Consider the following 26,425-nt stretch of genomic DNA (forward strand, 5'->3'; position numbering starts at 1 on the left):
CGAATTCTGAGACCGCATCACATGTGTCCTTTGCATAGAAAGGTGGACAAAATGGTGGTCAAGACCAATTTTGATACATATCTTTATTTTAAACGCGTATTCCATTTATTAATGACAAGTATAGATAGATTGGTGTAATGTACTATTTTACTCCACTTTTATGTGTGTTATGTGTTTATAATGCTTATTAGGGTGTGTTCACACTTGGCAAGTTTGGTTCAATTAAAACGAACCCTGGTGTGATTGCTCTATTAGTGCGGTTTATTTAAAAAAGTGTGAACGCTGCCATCCAAACACTGGTGCGGGCCGAGACTGCTGAAAAGATGGGTCTCGGTCCGCTTCAAAACAGTGCGGTTCGAATGATAAATGAACGCAACACAGACCAAAGACAAGTAACCGGGCCAAAAACGGGACATGATGTCATCACAAGATGCGACCCTAAAAAGGACAGCATGCTCAAGCATAACCGTTTTTTTCATCATAGTCATGATGTTGCCCATAACAGTTCAGTTCAGGCATCAGAACTGCGTCTCCTAGCAGCAGAACATTTGTGTGTATGTCGGAGGGATTCCTGCCCCTGTTTTGACCCCTTTAGATATGTATAAGCTCTTTACAAGTACTCAGCTGGTCAGAATACTATCATATGCACATACAACAAGCACATTTTTCCCAGCACACAGCATTGTTTTGAATGTTCGGTAAGTTCCATCGCGAAATGTACGTAATAAAAGCCGACCAATCAGGTTGTGAACATATCCATATGCCTTTAGGTTCGGTTTTAAAATGCCCATATGAACGCTAAGCGGACCAGGCGCCAGTTGCATAAACATAGCCAATATGTTAAGACTGTGTCTTAAGAACTAGTATGATCAACTAGAAGTTAGTTAGGGGTAATCAGTCTTAAATTAGACCAATCTACATTTTTATGTTACTGACTTTAAAAAGTTAATAACAGTTTTAAAGAATAAAATTGGATGACTAACTTGTAAGACTAGTCTTAACAGTTTATGCAACTGGCCACTGGACTAAATTTTTTATTTTTTTTTGGTTCATTCATTGAATGAGCCAACACACACCATAATCAATATATAACCATCCCACAACCTAAGCTCCACACTTCAGCACAATGGTCACTACAACAGAAACTATTTTAAACGTGTAAAATAATGGAACATTATACACAAACCAGTGTTTCCCTTAAAATAACACTTCAATTCAAAATTTACACTACCAATTCAATCCAATCCAAAGCATGCTGGGAACTAAAATCCACTCATGCAGTTTCAGTTAATGCAACAAAATTGATCCACCAAAAAATGGACTGGACACAATGGAATTAAGTTCTAATGAAAAGTTTAGCAATTGCTTTATCTCATTTTAAAGGTATAGCGGAGGATGTTTTACTTCCTGGTGGGTAACCTAAACTATTGGTCCTCCTAATTGTCAATCATTCTGGTGAATCAATCAAACTTTTCAAAAAGTGGAGAGGGCGGGTCTTATCTAAAATTTGGAAAGATCCTCCGCTATACCTTTAATTAAGGAAATTGAACAAGCAGCATTTTTCCCCTCTGTGTATATATAGGCAGTCGGCAACACACTTGGAACAGAGCTAATGTGATTATTTTTTTCTCTTCCTCTTCTCTGTTCAGATGGGAAACAGTAAGGTTTTCTTGAGATACTGGCAGGCTGATCACCTTAATGACCGTTGCCATCAACTGCACAGGAAGATTATTATCTGTCAGAAAGGTAGAGTGTGTTCATACTGTATGATCTGTCACTCGACTTGATATTTTTACTTCACTTAATCATGTGTATGTGATTCAGTGGTGCGTGGCTGGTTGGCCAGACAGCATGTGTGTCGCAAGCTCACTTCTCGGCAGCAGGAGCAGAGCAACGTCCATCGGTTCCTGCAGGGAGCAGAGGACTTGGGTATGCGCACTTATGACAGCCTGGTCATCCAAAACGCTGCAGATATCGCACGAGAAAACGACCGCCTCCGGGGTCACATCAGCGCTCCACCGCTGGGTGAGCGTCCAGAACCTGTGGGCAAAGAAGAAGACTCGCCGAAGAGGTGAAACTCATGGCAGACTTGTTTTTTTACTAACCATAAACTGTTAGTGATCTTTTTAAATAACTAACCATAATTTAAAGTATGCGCATTCACTTTAATGCAATTATTAAAGGTACTAATTTAGGTAGCTATATGTGGGGTAATAAGGTTGTCTGCCGTTTTGCGTACTTCTGTCCCTATTGTTCAATTAGTTCTTAAAATACTTATCAAGGTAATAATCATATTCATATTGGTCTTCTTTAGAGGATCTCTAACAAAGATCTTGTTTTGTATGCTGAAATTCGATGTGGCAGATCAGATATGTCTGCGCTACAGCGTTACTTCCTCTTGAAGGCAGGTGTGTTGAGGCAAGTTGGAGCTAAACTCTGCAGGACAGTGACCCTCCAGGACTGAGTTTGAACACCCTGGTCTAAATTATACTGCCATTTTGTTTGGAGAGGGAGAAGGAGGAGAACCAATAAAACCTCCCATGAATTTTTATAGGTCCCTCAAACACAAGTGGAAAAGGCATATTTTGGAGTGTCTAATATAATCAGAGATGTTATTGGTTCTCCTTGTTATCCATTTGCAAACAAAATGAGTTTGCCACTGATGTCAGAAGTGCTTGCACTTTTTAAGACATCGTCAGGGTTGTGGGAATTCAGCAAAAAGGAAGACGGATCTTGGTTCAGTCATAGATGCTATAAATGTGGCACATACAGTATGTACTACCATCTGCATTGTGAAGAAAGGCAAAACTCTGCAAACTGTCCACATCAAGGTCAGATCTGCAAAAAAATACCTATTTTACAATTAATAGTGTCAAAAGGTGCAAAATAGCTAAATTAATTAATGAATTAGGTGTATTTGGGTCGCCATTGACATCAGTAGCGTCTTCTGCATATGACCATCTGCTCTTATGATGGGGGTGGGCATCTTGTTCTTCAAAACATGTACACACATTCATCACATACATTCATTTGAAGCATCACAAATGAGAAAGGTGCTAGTGATTGAGTGATGGGGGTTTCATAGCTAATCTAGATGTGGCAAACCCAATCCGTGAGTCAAGAGGAGTTCCATGCTGCTAATCATAGAGAGAGATAAGACCCACCCCCACTCTGGGATGCTGAAATCTCCTTAGGGTTTTTAGTCACTGTAACCCCACACCACCCACCCCCTGTTCCCCGAACACCATCCACCCCAACACTCTATCGCCTTTCCTGCAAGAACAACAGATGGGAGCTCAGATTAAAGGGGAAATATCAAACAAGAGTGTGCATGTCACATTAGAGTATTACAGGAAGCTGCTTAGACTTAAATAATCAACAATGTAAATCATCTTTTCAGGCTTCAGTTCTGTATATCATGCTAATTTGGTATTATCGTTTTCTGGTATCATGGGGGGGGGGGGGGGGGGACAGTGCACTGAAATTGAGATTGTATTGCCCTTTCATTCTAAGGCATGCTGAAAAGCAAATCAATTAATTATTATCTGTGAATTATACAATTAATCATGTATAATAAATAATTCAGATTTGAGCAATTCAGATTTGAGGTACCACCCTGAAGTTTTTTTGGTGAATTTGGTTGATTAATCTGCATATTGTGTAATTATTAAGGTTTTTTTTTTTTTTTTTTGATTGATAACCCTAGTACATTTGTTTTATCTTTATGGTTAAGGAAAAACTCATTGCAGTTTGTGTAGTGTACTGAAATCTTAGCCCAGATATGAATGGACAGCTTGACATTGGTGTATTGATTTTATGAAGGTTGAAACTGATCCTCTCACATTTGGCAGCTGCTTAGCACCTTTACTACCCATCATCCATTGAGACAGGACATATGCTTCTAGCATGATAGTGAGTGAATGATTGAAAGCATCAAAATATGAATGAATAAGGATTTTCTAGATACCAGAGTAATACCAGTCATGCTGAATGACACTAGAAATCATATTCCCACAAGCAGTTTACCATTTAAATTTGTTGAATTATTCATCCGTGCATCCTTTTGTTTAGGGCTGTTGAAAAAATTGGGAGGGTCAATGATGTGGCAGGCCGTGGGGGGAACCGACCACTCCGGCATTTCCGCTCAAGCTCTGTGCCTCTCCCTCTGGTAATGGACAGCTTGGTACACTCCAGCATTGGGACATCAATCAAAGCAGCCCTTCAGCCTGCGCCACACTCCACTGAAGAGGGGAATGTAGGGAACCTCTCCTCCCCACGAAAACAACCTCCTCCCAAACCCAAACGAGACCCAAATACACGTCTGAGTGCATCGTACGAAGCAGTGAGTGCAGGGCTGAGTATTGCACCCAAAGACAGTCCTGCTGAGGGTCAAGCTTCTCCGTCTGGAAGCCCACCAAAAACCCAGCTGTCTCCTTCTGATCGTACGTATAAATATCAGCTCAAAAATGCACTACATGGTTTGCAAAAGTATGTGGACAACTTCTAGTATAAATGATGTACTGGCCTGCACAAAGCCCAAAACTGAATTCAGCTGAACAACTTGGGGATAAATCGGACTCAGAGCCAGAGCCAGACCCAGTCACCCGACATCAGGGCATGTTCTTGGTCCAGAATGGGAACAATCCCTGCATCCACGTTCCAACATCTAGCGGAATTGGAAGCTGTTAGAGAATACAAACTTGCTAAAGCACAATGTACGTGTGGTGTTCTGATGTCCACATACTTCTGGCCATGTACTGTACATGTTTTGAACAACACAGCACAAATGTCTTCATCTACCTCAATATTGAGAATTATCCCTGGCATTTTAGTAAATGGCTTTTTCCTTTCCTTCCTAATTCATCCATCATCTGACTACACCACTAGCTCTCTCTAAACCACGGCCTCACAGTGATGACTACAGCACCATGAAGAAGATCCCGCCCCCTAAGCCCAAACGCAGCCCTAATACCAAACTTACGGGCTCCTACGAGGAGATCTCTGTACCCTCCCCTGTGCGCCCCACAGACATGAAACTTTTCAGCCTGGTACGAGGAGGCCACTGCTTGGGCCTCATCCAGCGAGCAGCATCTGCGGATGGCGCCCATTCTTCTGTACTAAGCCTCTACCCCTGCCAGGATGAGGAGGATGTGTACATCGAGATGGTAGGGGCCTCACGAGCCCTCAGCCTGGCTGACTCCCACAGTCCAGAGCTGAACGAGGCAGTATACGAGGAGATGAAATATTTCCCACCTGATGAGGTGGGGTCAACTCCGGTGGTCAAGCCTGAAGCTGTTAATCCCACCACCACTACCCTACCTGTCCCAGTGCTGGAAGTCAAGAGGCCTGTGACCCTGATGGAGCTCTCTGGCACACTCGGGGGAAAGCAGCTGGGCAAGGACGGGACAGCATGTGACATTCCAGCTCCATTCCCCAACCTCCTTCCACACCGTCCCCCACTTCTTGTCTTCCCTCCGTCCCCTGTCACTTGCTCACCCGCCTCGGATGAGTCCCCCCTTACCCCTCTTGAGGTGAAGAAGCTGCCGGTGTTCGAGACTAACCTTAACTACACCAGCCAGGACGGGGGCAGCCCGCTCTCACCCCAGTACATCCGGCAAAGGGCTGATTCTTCACCAAGTCTTTCTGTCTTAATGCCAGACAAGTCCACGCCACCCTTGACTCCTCCTCCCCCTCCTCCTCCGGCAGTACTTCCACCTCCCTACCGTCCTCCTTCTCACTTCCCCTTCCCCCCTGAGGCAAACTTCTTGTCCCTGACCCGTGCAGCTTCTCTGGCTAGCACAGATTCCCCCAAAGTTTCCATTAAAATGGTGCACAGTCTGGCAGAGACGCCCCCAAGCAGTTCCAAGCCTCCCTTCTCCCCAGTGAAGACCTCACGGCCAGAGCCCCGCAGAGCTCACTCCTGCTCCTCCTCGCCTCTGCTCTTCAACCCTGCTAATGGGAGACCCCTCACTAGTCCCCTAGATGAGCTTAACACCCTTTTCAGTTCAGGGCGCAACCTACTCCGCAAGTCCACCACAGGAAGAAAGATCAGAGACAGCGGTGAGTGAAAGTGTGTATGTGTTTGGGTGCATGTATTCTAAAGTTGGTCTATGTAATTCAGATGCCACCAAACGGACCAAAGAGTTCTCTCAGGCACATCCCCCTATAGTTGAGCCGGTGTTGTCCAATGTCCGCTCAGACAAACAAAGCAGTTTTGAAAGTGCCACAGGGAGTACTTAAAGGGGTCATATAATGGTACATGCACTTTTACAAGTTGATTGTACTGAAATGTGTGTTGGCAGTGCCTGTACACAACCATCATAAAATGATAAAAATCCATCCAGTGTTTTTTTTTTTTTAATCTTCTTATATGTTTCCTCCTGTCTCAAATCAAGCTGTTCGATATTGTGACGTCACAATATCGACGCCCCTCCCACGATGGGTGATTGACAGCAGCGTTTCAAGCACAGACCCGCCCTCGTGAGCGAGCTGTCAATCATAGCACGCGCCGACGCGCGTTCATTGTTGATAGCTGGAGTGCTGAGTAGAATGGCGTCTAACGATTGTGGTGTTCTGTTCTTGGGTGTAATAACAAACACAGCAGTCATATTGATGATGTTCCTAAATCCGTACAGCTGAAGACGCAGTGGCTGAGTTTGTTTTCGAAGGGAATATTCCCCACGATCAACGTCAATGCTGTCATGTTTGCGCGAATCATTTCACACACCAGACTGCTTTATAAACGAGGGTCAGTATAAAGCTGGTTTTGCTAAGAAGCTGCTCCAGAAAAAAGGATCAGTACCAACTATTCGTGTTCCTGCTGAACCTCCAGAAGAACTGAAGTGAGAGTAACGTTTTATTGACCTTTATATTAATCTTTATATTAATCTTTGCAAATAGCTTGCACGCTTCACGATGAATGTGGCTATTTTTACACTCAGGGTACATTATGGCATGTTTTCTATGTATGACGTTCTCAATATAATTCATAATCCCACGTTTAGAATGAACAACGCGCTATGTTTTTTGTATTATTATTTTAAACGGTGTGCGCACAGAACAGAGGGGCGGGGTGAGCAAAGCTCATTATCATTTAAAGATACATGCACTCAAACGGCGTGCTGAAAACAGAGCTGTTTTTGACCAGGTAAAATTAGCGTTTTCTTACAATATTAATGAGAATTTTTAATTAAAGTATATTACAAACTTTTAATTTAGACCCTAAAGAATCATATTAGCTTGTACAAAAATGACATTATATGACCCCTTTAAACTTTTAGCTAAAATCAACCTATGAATTGCTTACTTGTCTATAGTTGCCATGTCAAGGTGGCATACAATAGTGTGTTTTAACATCAAATAATTATGCACAGCACCTTTATAAAGTTCATCCCAAAATGTTTTCGATCATCACTTACCCACCCTTATGTCATTCCTAACATGTATGAATTACTTTCTTCTGTGGAACATGAAGACATTTTGAAGAATATTTCCTATTGTCCATACAATTAAAGACAACAAGGTCCAAAGCAAATACTGAATATTAAAACCCACTGACTTTCATTATATGAAAGAAAAAAAAAAAAAAAAACATTCTTCAAGATATATTATTTTGTGTTTCATAATAGAAAGTACGTCATACAAGTTTGGAACAACCTGTCCAATCAATCATAAATGATGACAGAATTTTCATTTCTGTATGAACTATCCTTTTTAACTGTTGTATTATGTGCTTCAGACACATGAATCACAGATCTTTGTATTTAATCACATATTTTTATAGTTCATAAAAGGAGTTTGCACTCACCAGCACACATGGGCATGCTAAATTTGCTTCCGGAGGATTATAATAGTCTGGTTAACTGTCTAACTTTCCCAGCACCAATGTAATTTCATGTGGTTATTGAAAAGCACATCCTGTTTAGTATGGTTGTATTGACTCATCTAGTGCCAGGCTTTGTGTTTGTCAAAAACAATGAGGTCGGTGCTGATAAAACAGACATTTACCATAAAAGTCACAGTACACTCTCTCAGAAACCCATTCAAATGAAGGCAGAGTGTTTATGTAAGATTGAGGTTTAGGCTGTATTTTGCATCTGCTCTGAATCACTTTTGTTTTGACACCACAGCAGCCTTATCTAACAGCTGCCCTTAAATGCAGCTACACCATGCACCTAAGGTTTAAACTGAGCCAGAATGATCTGTAATGGTTTTCTGTCACCTTTAAAATAAAATAAAAATACCCCTTTTTTTTTAGAAGAGGAAATGCGTTCACCTGTGGAGAAAGCTAATATATAAGGCACATTAAGTACATTATCCATTTAAGGAAAAGAGCAAGTGTTAAATGTCACATTAAAAAAAGATAATTTGATGAGGCGACGTTTTTAGGGAGGATGTTGGGTGTGTGTGTGGCGATTTAGTTCACATGCTGTGTCTAACAGTTTCATTTGCCGCCTCCTCTTAACCTTTTGTATTCAATTAAAGATGCTTTAGCGTACATCTACTCCCATCATAGATTTATGAGCGTGGATCCCATATGACCCCGACCCATATGTGCTTGTGTGCAAAATTCGGTTGTAATCGAAATTATTCTACCCCCATTGTAAAATGTACAGACTTTCCGCTGTTTGCAATGAGCAATTCAAACAAAAGCAATTTAAGTGGCTCAACACAACAAATGTTTCAAGTGGATTCCCCAAATTCAACTAAAAATGAGACTTTTAATGACGTCTGCAGTCTTAAAATTATTGAACCCTTTCATGGCAAGCATCTTTAGTACTTAATAGAACACTGTTTTGCTGTTATAACCTGCTGCAAACGAGATGTATAACCAGACACCAGCTTCTGGTAGCGTTTCTGATAATTCTTATCACATTCCTCATGAGCAATGGCCTCCAGTTCAGTAATATTATTGGGTGTGTGTGCTGCAACTGCCTTCTTCAAAGCCCACCAGAGATTTTCTATGGGGTTCAAGTCCGGTAACTGTGATGGCCACTGTAGAATCTGAAATTCTGTAAATTTTGCCATAAACCTGATTTGCAATGGGGGTTGAATAATTATTATTGTTGTTTTTTATTTTTTTTATAATTTTTGATTCAGTTTATTGTAAAGGGCACAGGGGGTATTAGCTCCAGGCACATAAATAATACATGGACAAGAGATGATGTAGCTATGAAATATTAAATATCAAAGTCTGCAGGTCTGCTGATGGATGTGAATCGCTGCAGTGTGTGTGCGAATCCCCAGAGTCGTGTGTGTGTGTGTGTGTGTGTGTGTGTGTGTGTGTGTGTGTGTGTGTGTGTGTATGTGTGTCTTAGAACACACGCAGTGTCACTCCAGAGCAGGGGACATTACTTATTGCATAACTGTACATGTCAACAAGTGTGTCTGTGAAATGAACAAACATCAATCTGTAATAATATTTGTTTTAGTGCCATGCATGTCTACAAAACATTTTTTTTCACACTTTATTGTACTTTTTAAGATTGTTTAAGCCCTCTCACATTGAATTATCTGCATAATTTTTTAGAGGTTTAATTAGCTTAATCTACTGAACTATTCTTCATATTGTTGACAGCATATCTCCTCTAGCTGCATGGGGGGGGGGGGGGGATGGGTTCTTCGTTTTTTTCTGAAAACCTGTAATGATCATCTGTCAGTCATTTGAAGGGGAGGTGCAGTGCCGAACAAGCCAGAGCCAACCCTTACTGCATTGATATGCTCTGCATATCTGGCAGTCATCTTGAATGGCAGGTGTATCCTGTGCATTTCTGTGCAATGAATAAATGTAAATGTAAATTTCATTTTCTTTTTCGTGTTTGATCCTCCTAATTCAGTGACATATCGATTAAACTACATTCAAATGCTTGGGGTCAGTAAGATTTCTTTAAGACAATAATACTTATATTTAGCAACAATGCATAAAATTGATTAAAAATTCAACTTTGACATCACAGGTATAAATACAATGAAAAATATTCAAAAAGAAATGTATTTATATACCCAAAAAACAGTTATTATATTTATTATTATTATGTAAAACGATGTAAGATGGAGAAAAAATTAATTCTGCCATATTTTACTGTTTCAGTTGTAATCAAATCATGTGGTACAATACATACTTATTTTAAATTCCAGTTTGTACTGTTGATAATTTGACCCCCAAAAAACAGTAGCATTTTTATTTGTGGGCTTAGGATTTTGGACCCCACTGTATAAATCCGATCCCAAAAGACTGAGAGAATGTCATCAGAATGAAATGAAATATTTTTAAGAAACCCAATTAATTCGACATCACTGCTCAGATACAATAAGAGTCAGTGTAATGTAATGTGATCATGTTGAATACATTGAGTCAATAGGGGTCCCAGATCTGATAACCTTGGCTGTGAACTGAAGTCACATGCTCATGACATGAGAGAGAGAGCTATAGAGAGAGAATGCTGTAATGGAAACAAGGCTGCTAACAGGAGTTTAAAAGGGCAGCTGACCCCTGTGCTATATCCATCCCTGTGACGGTCAGATCCAAGCAGACCTGCATACCGCGAGGCTTAAACATCCCCCTGTGCTTCCGCTCTCTCTGTCGTCAACGTCATCGCAAGACTCCATCATTCCCACAATTCATGGCCGGAGCAGCTGCAGATGCCCCTGTAGATGTGTTAGTGACTCAAGGGGACAGGTGTAGGTTCGACGGTCACAGCGAGATGGTCTGTGGGGCCTTACATGGTGCTGTAGCAAACGTTACACATCATCTTGATGTGAAACAATGTATTTATCGAATGTTTTTATTCATTTCTATTCCATAGTACTCTCAAATTCCAACATTAACCTGCCAGGTCGAGAGGATCAAGGCCCAATCTCTCCGTCGTCACAGTTACAGGATAAAAACGCCAACAACCACACCTCTCCCAACTCTTCAAACCCGACCCCCGTTGAGAACGGCAACCAGATCTCCAATGGTAATGGCACAAGAGGTTTGGGGTCTTATTTATTAACCACAAACGATTCGGCAAATACATGTTTAGAAGTTTAGGATTAAAATGTGAAACCACTCAAATCACACTTTCACATGCTGGGTTTTGAGATTTCCCCATTCAAACTCCAATTATTTAAAGCTTAATCATATATCATTGGCCGCCCCAGCCTTGCTCCAAGGTTCGTTCAGACAGTACCAATGACTGCTTTACCTTTGCGTGACACACCACAGACAGAAAGACCAGCATGCATGAGAATATATTAGAGATTAAGTGAGAGAATAAAGGAAGAGAAAAAGGATTTGAGGGTGGTTAGTGGAGAGAATGGGATTGGAGAAACAGATATGATAAGATGAAGTATGTTGACCCAGAAGCTATCACTGAGGCGGTCCATGATTAAGGTGAAAGACCCTGGACTTGATAAAGTGCTCTCCTAAAGAGCCATCAGATGGCTCAGGGTCTCTCCGCCTCCCTTACACAAACACATACGCTCACTCTCACGGCCTTTTGTCGTCTCAGTGAGGCTAATATCTGCGTGGGGGGGGGAGAACTTTCATATTCCACATGAGGAGATGTAGCAGAGAGTGGGCGGAAGTTTTAAACACCCATACACTTAGTCATTATATGCCTGCATCTTGAAGATAATGGTATATGAACTAATGTACATTTCCAGAAGGAAACACCAGTTCTTGGAAGGCAGCAAAAAATAGCGTTAAAGTTTTATGTAGCTCAGCTCAGGCAAATGTTGTGCACAGGCATTAATAAAATATAAAAACTGATGCATACAAAATAAAGTTTGAATATTATGTTAAGTAGAGGTTGTAACAATACCCTCATGTCACGATTCGATACATATCACGATACTGAACTCACGATACGATATTATTACAATACTTTAAGACATGGTAAAATGTTAACAAAATTGTTTACTGTTGATTAAAATGCTACATTTGGTATTACATTGTGGGTGTAAATAAATATGCCTGAACTTGGTGCTGATAACCCAATGCACAGGACAATGGTGACACCAGCATAAAAATATGATTCTGAAGCTGAAAATACAGAATTATTTAAGATGAATATGCTAGCACTCTAACACTGACTAGATATATTTAAAATAATATAGGCCACTTTTTAATGGTAATATAAGACATTTGGCATTATCAGGACCCACAAATATTCCCCAATTGCATTATTATACATTATATTCAACATTATAGTAGTTTAATATAAGGACTGACTTTAAAACTGTCAACTTTTTTCTCACACAGTTATTTTAATTTTGGGTGAACTGTACACAATACAGATTGCCACTATCCACGATACATATTGTTGCATTTTTATATTGTGATATAATTTGTGACACAATATATTGTTACACCCCTAATGTTAAATGGAAAATAAAATAAAAATGTGTAGAATGAATGGAGGATTACAATGCTCATTGAAGCAGCATATTCCAAGATATGCACGAAGAAAGTTACATTTAATATCCACATATTTCTCTCTCAATAGGAACACTGGAAGACGATGGACATCCGAAGTCAAATGCATCCAGCACCTCGGCGTTACACAGGCACATGGACAGCCACCACACTCAGGTGAAGCATATACACAAACACACGCTCTCTTCTGGCATCTGTCATCTACTCTTCCATGGGGAGAAGGTCTCCAGTGACCCCAAATGGCAGATGTAATCATGGGTAATGAAAGTGAGAGCGGGCCCTATGTCATCCCAGACTCAGCACTCTGCCAAATGAAATGAGTGAAGGCTTATCTGGAGATCGTATTCAGAGATGCATTAGAGCAAGAGGGGTGGTGCTTCAAACAGGCTCTCCTCCGCAGGAACATGCCGAAACCATCACTGTGTGCTTCTCAGCATCTCTCTGTGTGTCCTGAAAGCAGGGTTACCCTCACCAAACATTAAAACTTAATGAGGGTTCTCTGAGAGCTTTCTGCCTCTCTGTCAGTCTCTCGTTCTCTGTACAGTATCTCTATCTTAGTAGAATAAGAAATTCCCAAACCGTACCATTAAGTCATTATTCGGTTGCACTTACCTAAGAAAGTACTGGGTAATATAAGATAACTACATGGGTTAAGGTTAGGTTTAAGGGGGTTATTACCCAGTTATTGTAATTACTATGATAAGTACATAGTGTGTACATGACGAACTGGACTGTAAAATAAAGTGCAACCCATTATTCTATAATACTGGAGCCAAGTAATTTTCATTTACCTGCCTCTAATATTATGGTGGGTTTTTTTTAGTACTGTGATGTTTGGAAATTCACCATGATAATACCATTTTTTTTTTTTTTTGGAACCATGGAACATTTTATTATTATTAAGTTTAGTCAAGTCATCTTCATTTATATAGCGATTTTAACAATGTAGATTGTTTCAAAGCAGCTTTACAGAGATAAACGTATAATTTATGGTAACAGAGATTGTTTTGGCTTTATAGCGGTTCTTTAATAAAGTTATTTTCCAGCTAAAGTTAGTTTTGATTGATTTGCTTCCGTCGCAACGATCATTTGTTACTAAATTTGGGACCGCTAAGACGACACCATTTTCTCTACACAGACTTTAAACGCGAACCTGTGAGAAACGCTGATGGCGTTCACATGCGCATTAAGAATTGGTTCTATAGTTATGTGCGTTTGAATATATGTGCGCAGGTTTGGAATTCCCTACAAACCAAGCCTAAACAAAGTACTGGCGTTTCCTTATAATTTTTGATACAGAATTTTATTTTATTTTATCAATTCGGGGTAGATACGCGAATTGAGTTTCCCGACAACGCTTTATCTGTAGAGTGGTAAAGGGATCCTCCATAGGGAGAGACTAGTTGGCACTTCAGCACTGCGTTGGATCGGGTTCAGGCGAAGGTCCTTCATCAGATCTGGATACGGCCTGGATCTGGAAAACGTCGGGATAAACAAAGACACTAAAATTAGCGTAGATGCCATTCTTCTTATGATGTGATGAGTACATCAGGATTTATGGGAAGTGTTCCCGGTTCCAGCTGACCTAATCTATGCAGCCTAACATTGAATTATAGAAGTCTATAATGTATTATGTGAATGCTAGGTCAAAGAGATGTGTCTTTAATCTAGCTTTGAACTGACAGAGTGTGTCTGCTTCCCGGACAGTGTTAGGAAAACTGTTCCAGAGTTTTGGTGCTAAATAGGAAAAGGATCTACCGCCAGCAGTCGATTTTGATATTCTAGGTATTATCAACTGGCCGGAATTTTGAGATCGCAATAGACGTGAAGGACTATAATGCGTTAAGAGCTCGCTCAAGTACTGCGGAGCTAAACCATTTAGTGCTTTGTAAGTGATCAGCAATATTTTAAAATTGATGCGATGTTTAATAGGGAGCCAATGCAGTGTTGACAGAACAGGGCTAATATGGTCATACTTCCTGGTTCTGGTAAGAACTCGAGCTGCTGCGTTTTGTACCAGCTGTAGTTTGTTTATTAAGCGTGCAGGGCAACCACCCAGTAGAGCATTACAATAATCTAGCCTTGAGGTCATGAACGCATGAACTAATTGTTCCGCATTTGTCAATGAGAGCATATGGCGTAATTTAGATATATTTTTAAGATGGAAAAATTAAGTTTAGACAATGTAAACTTTAATATTATAAAGTTGTGCATAACATATAATAATGGATTGTATTTATTTAATTATCTACTATTAAAGGTCAAACGGGACATATTTAAATGAAATCTAAAGGTATAACACCTGAATATAAAGATATAATTCTAAGTATTTAAATGAAAAGATATACATAAATCTAAGATTTATTTATAAATATGAATATGTAATTATAAGTCTGGATACATACATTTAAATTTGAATATACTTATGTCTAAATATAGATACACATTTTAATATATAAATGTAAATTGTCTATATAATTTATTAATTAATTATTTAATATTCAGATTTACATCTATACATTCACAATTCACATTTATATATTCAGTTATATTTTAAGACCTATAACTGTATAAATTCATTTTTGTATCTATATATTCACACATATTTATATACAAGTATATCCTGTAATTATTATTTAATATAATTATTTGGCCCTTCATAATATATTAGAATATTTTTCATATTTTGTTTATTTTTCACTTTCTAGTGTCGTCTATCTATCAAAGTTTGACTCGTAGAATTTTCTTTTATTAAATCAAATCATAAAAGAGACTGGTTTAAAGACTGTTAAAGAAAGACTGATGAATGGCACATCAATGGGTTAAATCCTGTCTTTACATAATCTTGGATTAAATGATAAATATATATGACCTTGACCATAAATAATACATGGATGAGTGCCACCGGCTGCCAGGTAAAAAGCTCCAATGAATCAAGGCTGAATCTTCCTAAATGTCTAGCTTATAGATAGCTTTAACCGTGACATTCATGGCATGAGCAGTATACAATGTATACGTAGAGGACGTGAAGTTGGTAGTTATATTGAAAAAAAAAAATAATAATCATATATATATATGCATACAAGCGTAGACTCACACACAGAGAGAGCGCCATACAGTAGCTAGAGAAAACACCATCTGTTAGGATGATGGGATTGAGGACCGATATGGCACTGTCACCTGCTGACACCAAAGAGAGAATTATTTGATTCATGGCAGTCAAATGCTCATTTTATAAGCTTATGTGCTTTGTAGAGAGATCCACAACAGACTGCACTGTCTCGCATAAGTGTATCATCATCTCAATGGCTGTGTTCCAAAATCTAGTGAGATGCCATGTAGGCTAGATGCCATAGACGGAGTCCCGACAAAGAGCCTGTTCTAAAAGTTTGTCATTAACATTGCACAACGAAAAAAAAAAGATTTTTGACCTCATGTTGGCTAAAACAGAGGTGACCTTTGCAGAGAAGGCAGTAACAAAATGCATTGCAACAAGCTTGTAGGACAAAAGAAATCCAATAAGGCGGACTGAGTCGTAAACATAATACCATTCATTAATGAAAATGATCAATAAAATGTCCAATTAAATAAACCAATATTGTGGTAAACGCTAATACAGATAATATAGTCATTTAATAAATACATTTTACAGTTTTGTCCTCTTATTTTATCTATGTGTGCTGTTTTATGCTTATTGTGTTTTTTATTTATTTATTTTTTAAACATAGCAACATACTAATGTCAAATCAATTGAGTTTCAGACACTTTTTAAAGTTCCATGTCAGTCCAAATGGAATCAGATCATGTTTAGCAAGTGTGAACATAAAAACAAAATCACATCAAAGCCACATTCATTTGTGGTTTGAAATCTTATTACAATTTCATTTCTGGAAATCCGTTTCAGTCTGACTACTCTGATCGGATTTAACGTAGCGTTTTTCCGTGTCATTTTCTCACGCCATGTAGCCTAAATATTAACACGTCAGACGTCGTTGCGGAAACAAGGTTGTGTTGTGTTGTTGTCGATGTGAAAATTATAATAGAATGGAGAAAATATATAATATAATGGTGAAAAACAAAAACTATAATCTTAGTTGTCCAGTAATGAGGTGTCTTCACTTTGACTTTCATTTTTGCCACTGCTTAATTAGATATTGTGTCATATTGTAAGGCAATCCCCTCCATGTTGTTTCTGGCGTATGCCTACCAATGCAACGTTATTGGCATAGAAATCAACGCCTACATTCTGAAAACTAACGAGCGCCATGGGACACAAAAATCGGATCTGAACAGTTGGACAGTCAATCATTTAGATCAAATTCCAGTCGGATTTTGACTTAAAGTGTGAATGTAGTCTCAGAATGTAGAGAGAGGCAGCACACTAGATTTTGGACCAAAGATAGAATCCCTGCTCTACTCGTCAAGTCATACTTGAGTTCCAGTAATGGAAATATGCTTTCATAATAATTGAAAGCGAGAGACCACCACAGTGCACCTGTCACTCTCTACATGTCATTTGTGGCCCCCTGCCGAAAGCCCCACATTATGGAACGTATGCTGGCCTGTAATGATTTATGAATATGTATAATGATGTGGCCCTGAGATACTCTTCCATAAAGTGGAACACACACTTGTCGTAAACGCGTGTGGGCCAGTAGTTTTTAAATGCAAAACAAATAACCAGTGTCATTCGAGCTAAGCGGAGCAGTGTAAGGTTCCTGAGAGGAGAGCTGGGGTCCTCTCTCGCTCTCACTCTCACTCAGCTGTGTTGTCATATTTCCCAGCGCTGAGAGCTGTGGATTGTTTGTCCATTAAAAATGAAGCGTCCTAGTTTCTCTAATGGCATCGGCATCCTGCATTTCCAATCCAGTTTGTTCTGGCACAGGGAAAGAATGACAGAAGTCTGTCATTATCCTAATGAACATAGTGTAACCAGTCCTTCCCACAAAAATACATTTTGGGTTTACCTTGAGAAACCACTCAATTATATTTGCTATAACAGTTAATTTGATTTATTTTCTGACTAAAACAATTGCGTTTAAGACCGATTCTTATTCAAAACCTAATTATTAGTGCTTTTTTAGACCTTGCCACACATAATGCATTGTATATATCTATCATAAAAAAGAGAACGGCCCCGCTTAAAGGGATAGTTCACCCAAAAATCAATATTTTGAAGAATATGGTTAACCAAACAGTTATACTTCCATAATATATATATATTAGGGCTGTCAAATTTAGCGCGTTAATAACGCGTTAACGCAAAATCATATTAACGGCACTAATTTTTTTAACGGACGATTAACGCAGCGCGTATTTTCTGTTTGACCCCTGACCCAAAACCTAGTTGGAGAAATGCAGATACACAGTGTTGGCAACTTAGCCACATTGCAGACCCCTTTAGCGATTTTTTTTTCCCTTCAACAAAGCGCCCAAACCTTATTTAGTTTCTGAGAATATACCGGTACCGCCGGTACTGCTCTCCCAGCACGCGCGCGCGCCTCTCTCTCTCTCGCTCTCTCTCTCTCTCTCTCTCTCTGCTTCTCACGCGGAGGAGCAGCGCTTTAATTCAGTTAAACACAGATATTATGTTGCTTCTCTAATTTTACAATTATAGCCGAAATCAGAGCACGGATATTGTCTTTAGCTTATGTGTATTTGATTTCACCAGACGACGGCTCGATTATCAGAATTTTTGTGCAGATTAACGTCTTGGAAGGGAGAGCTGGTTATGTTTATTTGGTCGCGTTTCAGTCACCATTTCAAATTCATTCCGTTGTTTGACAACAGAAACAGTAAAATATACGTTTTATTGAGAATGTATTGAGAATTTAGCTTCATCAAAATGGGAACAGAGAGAGACAAACTACAATGTAATAATAAATGCTAAATGTACATTTTTGCATTTTCAGAAGAGCTGCCCTGTCATGCAAAAATCTAAACATGTTTGTGTTAGTAAATTGCTCAGTGCAAAGAAAGAGAAGTAATGGGAACCTGGTATTTCTTTTTTCTTTCTACATGTGTCTAATAGACATGAACAAGTTCTTTGAAAAACATCTATGACCTTTGAAACATGTCTCGTCTTCATGCTATATTGACTATGGTTTCAATAATAAACATACATTTGCATAAAGCATCTATATTTATCAATGCCCACGTTGATTAGAGTATTACAAACTTGAAAAGTATTAATTTAAGGTATATTTAGAACAAATAAAAAATGTGCGATTAAATGCGATTAATCGCGAGTTAACTCATGACAACCATGCGATTAATCGCGATTAAAAATTTTAATCGATTGACAGCCCTAATATATATATATATATATATATATATATATATATACTGTATATATATATATATATATATATATATATATATATATATATATATATATATATATATATAACATTTTTTATTTTATTTTTTCACTATGGAATTCAATGGAGTCCATCAACCGTTTGGTTACCCATTTTCTTCTAAGTATCTTTTTTGTTCAGCAGAAGAAATAAATTCACACTGGTTTGGAACAACGTGAGGGTGAGTAAATGATGACATAATTTTCATTTTTGGGTGAACTATCCCATAAAAGTGTGCTGTTTCCAATGGTTAATTTGCCTACAAATAATTATGGTCGTTGTTTACAAGCCGTATGAATGAATACATTCTATAAAAGCCCCTTTGTTTAATTCTGATTTATGCTATCACAAGCTGCTTTTAATGCAACAGTCTGAAGTTATTTAAATTATGTACACCGTTCAAAAGTCTGCGGTCGGAAAGATATCTTATGCTCACCACGGCTGCATTTGTCTGATAAAAAATACAGTAAAAACAGTAATATTGTGAAATATTACAATTTTAAATGTTTTCTATTTGGATATATTATAAAAACATTTATTGTGATGACAAAGCTTAATTTTCATCAGCGATCATTTGGTGCTTAAGAAACATTTATTGAAAACAGTTGTGCTGCTTAATATTTATGCAGAAACCATGTTAACCAATTAGAAACCATGATTATTTTTTCAGGATTCTTTAGTAAAAGAACATAATTTGTTTAAAATGGGAATATTTTGTAACATTATAGATGTCACTTTTGATTAATTGTAGGGATGCGACGATCCGATACTGCCATTTTTGGCGGATCGGGTATCGGTCAGACAAGGCCGATCCAAATCCGATATTGTGCGTATACTATTCAGTGTTATTGTTAAGCCCCACAAAAGGCACACAAACATTATAAAGCACCATAAGTTTTCTTGCACAATATTATAAGTGTTCTGAAGCCATTATATAGTATAATGTGAGATATAAATTAATGTTTAAGTCGTTAAATTCAAGATCACGTAAACGTTTCCCTCCGCTGCGGCTGTCAATCATTCTTCATTCAGCATTCAAATAGCGCGTCGCGTTCGGTTGCGTCAGTTAACACGATGAAACTCTCTCCAAGATGATTCAATGTTACTATTATTATACTTGATCTGTAGATAAGGATCTATGGTTTTGCATAAAACAACTCAATGCTGGACTTTATTGCTGTACCTTAATCATGTTACTTTCTACCGGGTGTCTGTTAGATCTCAACACTGAAGTAAAGTCAGAGCACTATTTGTTATTCACACGCACAGTAACTGAAATTTAAAACTGTTAAAAGAAAATGCTGAATAAACTATTGCACAGATAATACTCTACGGATCAATATGTATTTTCTTTGTGCTTTAAACTTTTCAATGCGGACTCGACGCGCTGTGCGCTGTGACCAAGGCCGGACTTACCATTGGGCTTGACTGGGCTCAAGCCCATGGGTCCCGCCCAATAGGGGGCCCCGCCCGTTTACGTTTATTTTTTCAATAATATGTCAGTCATTTAATTTTTCATTTAAGTTTGTTGATTGGTCTAGCATTGTTACCTGGCCCTGCCCTGCAATGAAAATTTTAATTTAATTAACTAAATTAAATGTCAGTCATCTTGAGGTTTGCTGATTGGTTATTGGCAGTTACGTAGTGCCTCGTTTACTGCCGAACTGTTGAAAAAACCTGTCTGCATTAGACAGCCGCGTTTCCATTACCCTTCAAATTGCGCAAATTGAAATTGCGAATTGAAAATAAGCACAATGGAAACACGTCAATTTCGCAAAAACTCCAGTTTTTCGCAAAAAAAAAAAAAATTACGCTCGCATGAGGTGGTTTTTCAGGCAATTTGAAAAAGGAATATTTCGCAAAACTGCAATGGAAACAGTTTTTGCGCATTTACAGTCACCTGAGTTAGAAGACGCGGTGTGTTTGAGGTCCATGTATAGCTACGCAAATAATAATATTTTTATATTATTTAATTATAACATTTAATAGGCTATATTTAGAAGACGCTTTTATGCAAAAAAGGAACAAAGCTGAGTGTGGAGCATGGCACGGAGGCGCGGCCGCGAACACTTGCATTTTCCTATCAACAGTGGAAACAACTTAAAATACTCTATAATTTCTGGTCATACAGAAAATAATAATACATTATTCCCAACTACTTGTATTTGTGTAAACTCACAATAACAAGAAAACGCTGTGCTTTTGTAAAATAAAATAAAACAATCAGACGCACTTTCATGATCGCCGTAAACTGGAGCGCGAGAACTGAAACAAAATATAGCCTATGTAGGCTAAAGCTTGAAATGTCCACTTTAAAACGAACAAATTCGAATCGAAAGCTAATACCTTCTGATTAATCCGTATGAAATGTGCATTTCTCTCTAAAAGCGCATCTGCTTAACAGCGGAGATGGAGATGTGATTTTAGCCAAAGCAATGGTTTATTAATAATATTAATGGCTCTTCTCATTCAGCACTGCGGGAAAAACATCAATTCCAGGTTCTAATTTGGCCTTTGAAAACCAGTAAAATTGACATGTTTTCCTTATTAATTTGTGAATATTTTAAATGTTTAATAAAGGAGCAAAAAGTCATAAACAAAAATCTGAAAATTCGTCGATATTTACTTTTTTTGCGCAGCAGTTGGTGTAGCCAGTTCAAATTAAAATGTTGGTTTTCAACAAAAAAAGACAACAAAAAGTTGTTTTAAAAAGACAACAACCGTTCATTTTTCGTTTTTCAATTACGGGTTAAAAAAGGAAAAACGAATGGACACAAAAGTAGCCTACATGGATGGATCGTTTGGACAGAATACGAGACAGAGTTCTTTATTAAATTCGTAAAAGAAACAATAATTAAACAATAATTAGCCTATAGGAATACTGGATTCTAAATCTCAAAGAAATGCCACGATCAAAACATATGTTTTCCAGGTAAATAATTGTTTTATTCTCATTCTGACCAAGACATTTGTGCATTGCAATAAACTTATGATCACTTTTAACTTTTATAATCATTATTTATTTATTGGAAGAAAACTTTTTCAAGCTTCAATCAGTGGTCATATAAATAAATTATTACGTTTTTTTTAGGGCTGTCAATCGATTAAAATTTTTAATCGCGATTAATCGCATGGTTGTCATGAGTTAACTCGCGATTAATCGCATTTAATCGCACATTTTTTATTTGTTCTAAATATACCTTAAATTAATACTTTTCAAGTTTGTAATACTCTAATCAACGTGGGCATTGATAAATATAGATGCTTTATGCAAATGTATGTTTATTATTGAAACCATAGTCAATATAGCATGAAGACGAGACATGTTTCAAAGGTCATAGATGTTTTTCAAAGAACTTGTTCATGTCTATTAGACACATGTAGAAAGAAAAAAGAAATACCAGGTTCCCATTACTTCTCTTTCTTTGCACTGAGCAATTTACTAACACAAACAAGTTTAGATTTTTGCATGACAGGGCAGCTCTTCTGAAAATGCAAAAATGTACATTTAGCATTTATTATTACATTGTAGTTTGTCTCTCTCTGTTCCCATTTTGATGAAGCTAAATTCTCAATACATTCTCAATAAAACGTATATTTTACTGTTTCTGTTGTCAAACAACGGAATGAATTTGAAATGGTGACTGAAACGCGACCAAATAAACATAACCAGCTCTCCCTTCCAAGACGTTAATCTGCACAAAAATTCTGATAATCGAGCCGTCGTCTGGTGAAATCAAATACACATAAGCTAAAGACAATATCCGTGCTCTGATTTCGGCTATAATTGTAAAATTAGAGAAGCAACATAATATCTGTGTTTAACTGAATTAAAGCGCTGCTCCTCCGCGTGAGACGCAGAGAGAGAGAGCGAGAGAGAGAGAGGCGCGCGCGCGTGCTGGGAGAGCAGTACCGGCGGTACCGGTATATTCTCAGAAACTAAATAAGGTTTGGGCGCTTTGTTGAAGGGAAAAAAAATCGCTAAAGGGGTCTGCAATGTGGCTAAGTTGCCAACACTGTGTATCTGCATTTCTCCAACTAGGTTTTGGGCCACGGGTCAAACAGAAAATACGCGCTGCGTTAATCGTCCGTTAAAAAAATTAGTGCCGTTAATATGATTTTGCGTTAACGCGTTATTAACGCGCTAAATTTGACAGCCCTAGTTTTTTTAACATGTAACACTGTCTATGGTACCAGTCACCTTTTTAAAGTAGCTTTGCACTTCAAATTGGATCGATTATATTGTTACGCCATCAGATGGCGACAAATGACTTTTAAAAAACATTTGTCATTGAATCGTTCATTCAGGAAATTCGTTCAAAAATGCTGATTCATCTATGAAACAAGTGCATTTGATTGATGAATTGAATCATTCATTCAAACCCAAGTTTTTTTTTTTTATAATTCAGATTAATTAAACATTTTTAATAGACTTCAGCAATTAACATAAATTATGTTATTTTGTTTAGTTGTTTTTCAGAATCGTGATCTCTATTTTTAGTCTCAGTTTATCCAGAATTGTGTAGCTCTAATACATAGCTTGTGTATGTATCATTTTGTTCTATTTAAAGTAATGTATAGAAGGTAGGGCCCGAAAGTGACTCAAGCCCAGGGGCCCCCACCACCCTAAGTCCTGCCCTGGCTGTGACTCATGTTGCTTCAAGCGCATCATTCTGCGCTCAATCGTTCTTGTTCTGTCCTATTCCTATCTATCATATGTTGCTACCTCATTAAACATTTAAAAAATGTCTAAATTTTATAGTAGGCTATACATATAAAATAATTGCTATTTTTGATTTTTATCTTGTTTTTCATTAAAGGTGCCCTAGAATGTGAAATTGAATTTATCTTGGCATAGTTAAATAACAAGAGTTCAGTACATGGACATGACATACAGTGAGTCTCAAACACCATAGTTTTCTCTTTCTTATTTAAATCTCGTTTTTGAAAAACACCCCTGTAAAACAGGCGAATCTCCACATAACACCAACTGTGACGCAACAGTTGGGATCATTAATATGTACGCCTCTAAAAATTTGCATAAGCCAGCCCATGCTCAGTGCCAGGCGAAACTGCACAGCCGAATCATCGGAAGTTCTGCAGGTGAAGAAACAAGCGAGGATCATAGAGAAAATGGCAGATCTATCTATAATCTATCTATAATCGGATACCGCTACAGTTTAATTCGAAGTTGTTAGTTGCTCTGCCCATTTCACCGCGGACTGTTTTTCTAACCTGGAACAATATCAAGCAGCCAGGCTTCTCTCGGCGTCTCAAACGGACGAAGGGGGCAATTTCAACTAACGTTATATTCCCGCAAGCGGTAAGTAGTGATTTTATTAACAATAATTTACACTGTGTTATCTAGATCCAGCGCAATATTGTTTTTTCCTCGAGAGACATCGTGGCTTGCAGACGAGCGAACGAAGCATGGCAGTTGCTCAGTGTTTGGATGTAACTACAAATGAACACAAAAATATTTTTTTAGCTCCTTCATCCGAGCCTCTGGAGAACCAGTGGGTTATGTGAATTTCTGATGTGTAATTGTTCAAGTCCAGACAGATAATCTTTCTCTCAAAGTCGTTCAACACTGTTTATGCATCAGTAAATCGCGTTGCAGTGATAAGATCTTCATTCACGCGATCGACAGGCTGTCATCTGCTCAATGCTGGAATAGATCTAAATACTTAAAAAACTTCTCATGATTCGTTAATCCCGATAGCTGTAATAGTAAAAACGTATAAAAGCTGTAATAGTAAATGTTTTCCAGATAGCTCTACATGTAATGCCAGATATTTCATATGCAAGCATGTCAGCCAATCACAGCAGTGGGCGTTTACACTGAAGTCTCACAGCAGACACGCCCCTTCAAACAGAGTGTCCAGATCAGGGTATGAAATCAGGCTAGGAAATATGCCTTTTATTTCTAAATTATAACAAATTTTGATCTAATAAACATACTAACATTATAAGGGCACCCCAGGAAACATTATAAAATAATAAAATAATCCATTCTACGGCACCTTTAATGTATTTTACAACAATACAAAGAGCAATGTGTAAAGTTTTACCAGATTTAGTGTTACACTTATTGTCTCTAATTTGTTCCCCACTAAACATTTTTTCCACAAAATGTTCAGATTTTATACAATTATTGTTCACTCGTGATTTTTCTAGACTAAATTTTACTGGTGAATTATCCACTAACCTAGTTTATAAAAGCATTTGTCAGATTATGATCATATATTTTGTTGTTGTTTTTCTTTTTTTCAGTTCTTATTATCAGTTCAACAGAGAGTTATAGAAATTCTACTTGATAAAAAAAAAATGCGCTGGTATGGATCGGTATCGGCCGATACTCAGAATTGTTGGTATCGGATCGTATCGATTCTGAAAAAATGGTATCGTTGCATCCCTAATTAATTGAATGTGTCGTTGCCAAATAGTATGAATTTCTTAAAATAAAAAAAATGTAAAAAAAAAAACTACTCACCACAAACTTTTGAACGGTAGTGTGTATATGATATTACAACATACTGTACATAGGATTAGGATGTCCGTCAGTTAAACACACACCACATCACGCATTTAATTTCACATGCAGACATCTGTATTGATTTTAATGGTGCAATATAGTTTGGTTTCACATCCGTCTAACCAGACCAACCTCGCACATTTTCCCATCCTGAAGTCTTGAGCATGTATCGAAATGTTGGGTTGTATTTTAGAAGGGTAACAGGGTTGAAGCACTTTGCATTTCACTAATGACACCCGAGACGCTTTGTACCTCAAGAAGCACTGAATGCCTCAGGCTCTCTGGTTACCGGATCCCATTCTGTCCTCGGTTTCCTGCCTGTGTCACATGATAGGGGTCAAGGTCACAGGACTGCATTGAAACCAGGAAGTGAATGTAAAAAATGTTTTAAAAAGACTGATACATATCTACTAAATATCTTTAAACATGTTGTTGTACAGATGCTGAGCTCACCTTAAATGAAACATGAAATATTCACATGAATAATGAAATATTCACAGTGACAGAATCGCCCCCTACAGAGGGAAGTGAGCTACATGCTAGTACTCTCTGAAACTGGACACTAACCTTTCAAACCACATCAACTAGAGTATATGCTCACTCACTACCAATACTCAGTCCTCTGGTAACTTTACACTGAAGTTTCAGATTCGCCACGCTGTGCCAGACACGCTCTCTCAAAACGATGCTAAAATATGTCCACCATCTCGGTCTTTTATCGAAGGCCTGACTTTAGGAAAAACAGATGGCAGAGTGACGATTTGCGCTCATCACTCAAATGTAACCCCACTAGGGGTCATCCTCAAAGGGACGCTCTACCTCTTAATGTCCTTATGGCACTCGGAAGCAGGAAACAGCCTTTTAATGCTGTATGATGTATTAGCACACGCCTGCTTCATATTTCCCCGTCTCTCACTCCTCCTCTCGTCTGGTCCAGCCGCTCTTTATTGATCCACATTATAACGTCCCATAACACGCGGAAGATCATGATGTTTAATTATTGATCAGCTTGGTTTCGCCGGAGATTGCGATTGAGAGCGAGAATGAGGCGAGCACAATCCGGCCTTATCAGCATTCAGATCCGCAGGGTGCAGAAGATTGCTTGGAAAATGA

The 26,425-nt window shown here is 38.2% G+C and overlaps 1 protein-coding gene across 8 annotated transcripts in view; it reads left to right on the forward strand.

The window, feature by feature from the left end:
* The window catches only part of myo16 (myosin XVI), a 259,231-nt gene that overhangs the window by 218,920 nt on the left and 13,886 nt on the right, over positions 1-26,425 (forward strand). For 7 of the 8 annotated variants that reach the window (XM_081368813.1, XM_081368814.1, XM_081368815.1 and 4 more), the window contains 6 exons: positions 1,650-1,746; positions 1,825-2,071; positions 4,072-4,442; positions 4,888-6,060; positions 10,806-10,973; positions 12,489-12,574. In XM_081368813.1, coding sequence (XP_081224939.1) covers positions 1,650-1,746; positions 1,825-2,071; positions 4,072-4,442; positions 4,888-6,060; positions 10,806-10,973; positions 12,489-12,574 — 2,142 coding nt within the window. The remainder of the gene's footprint in view (positions 1-1,649; positions 1,747-1,824; positions 2,072-4,071; positions 4,443-4,887; positions 6,061-10,805; positions 10,974-12,488; positions 12,575-26,425) is intronic. The other variant, XM_081368811.1, reaches the window with a different exon arrangement.

This window comes from Scardinius erythrophthalmus (assembly GCF_964197995.2).
Source record: "Scardinius erythrophthalmus genome assembly, chromosome: 6".
Taxonomy (NCBI): Eukaryota; Metazoa; Chordata; class Actinopteri; order Cypriniformes; family Leuciscidae; genus Scardinius; species Scardinius erythrophthalmus.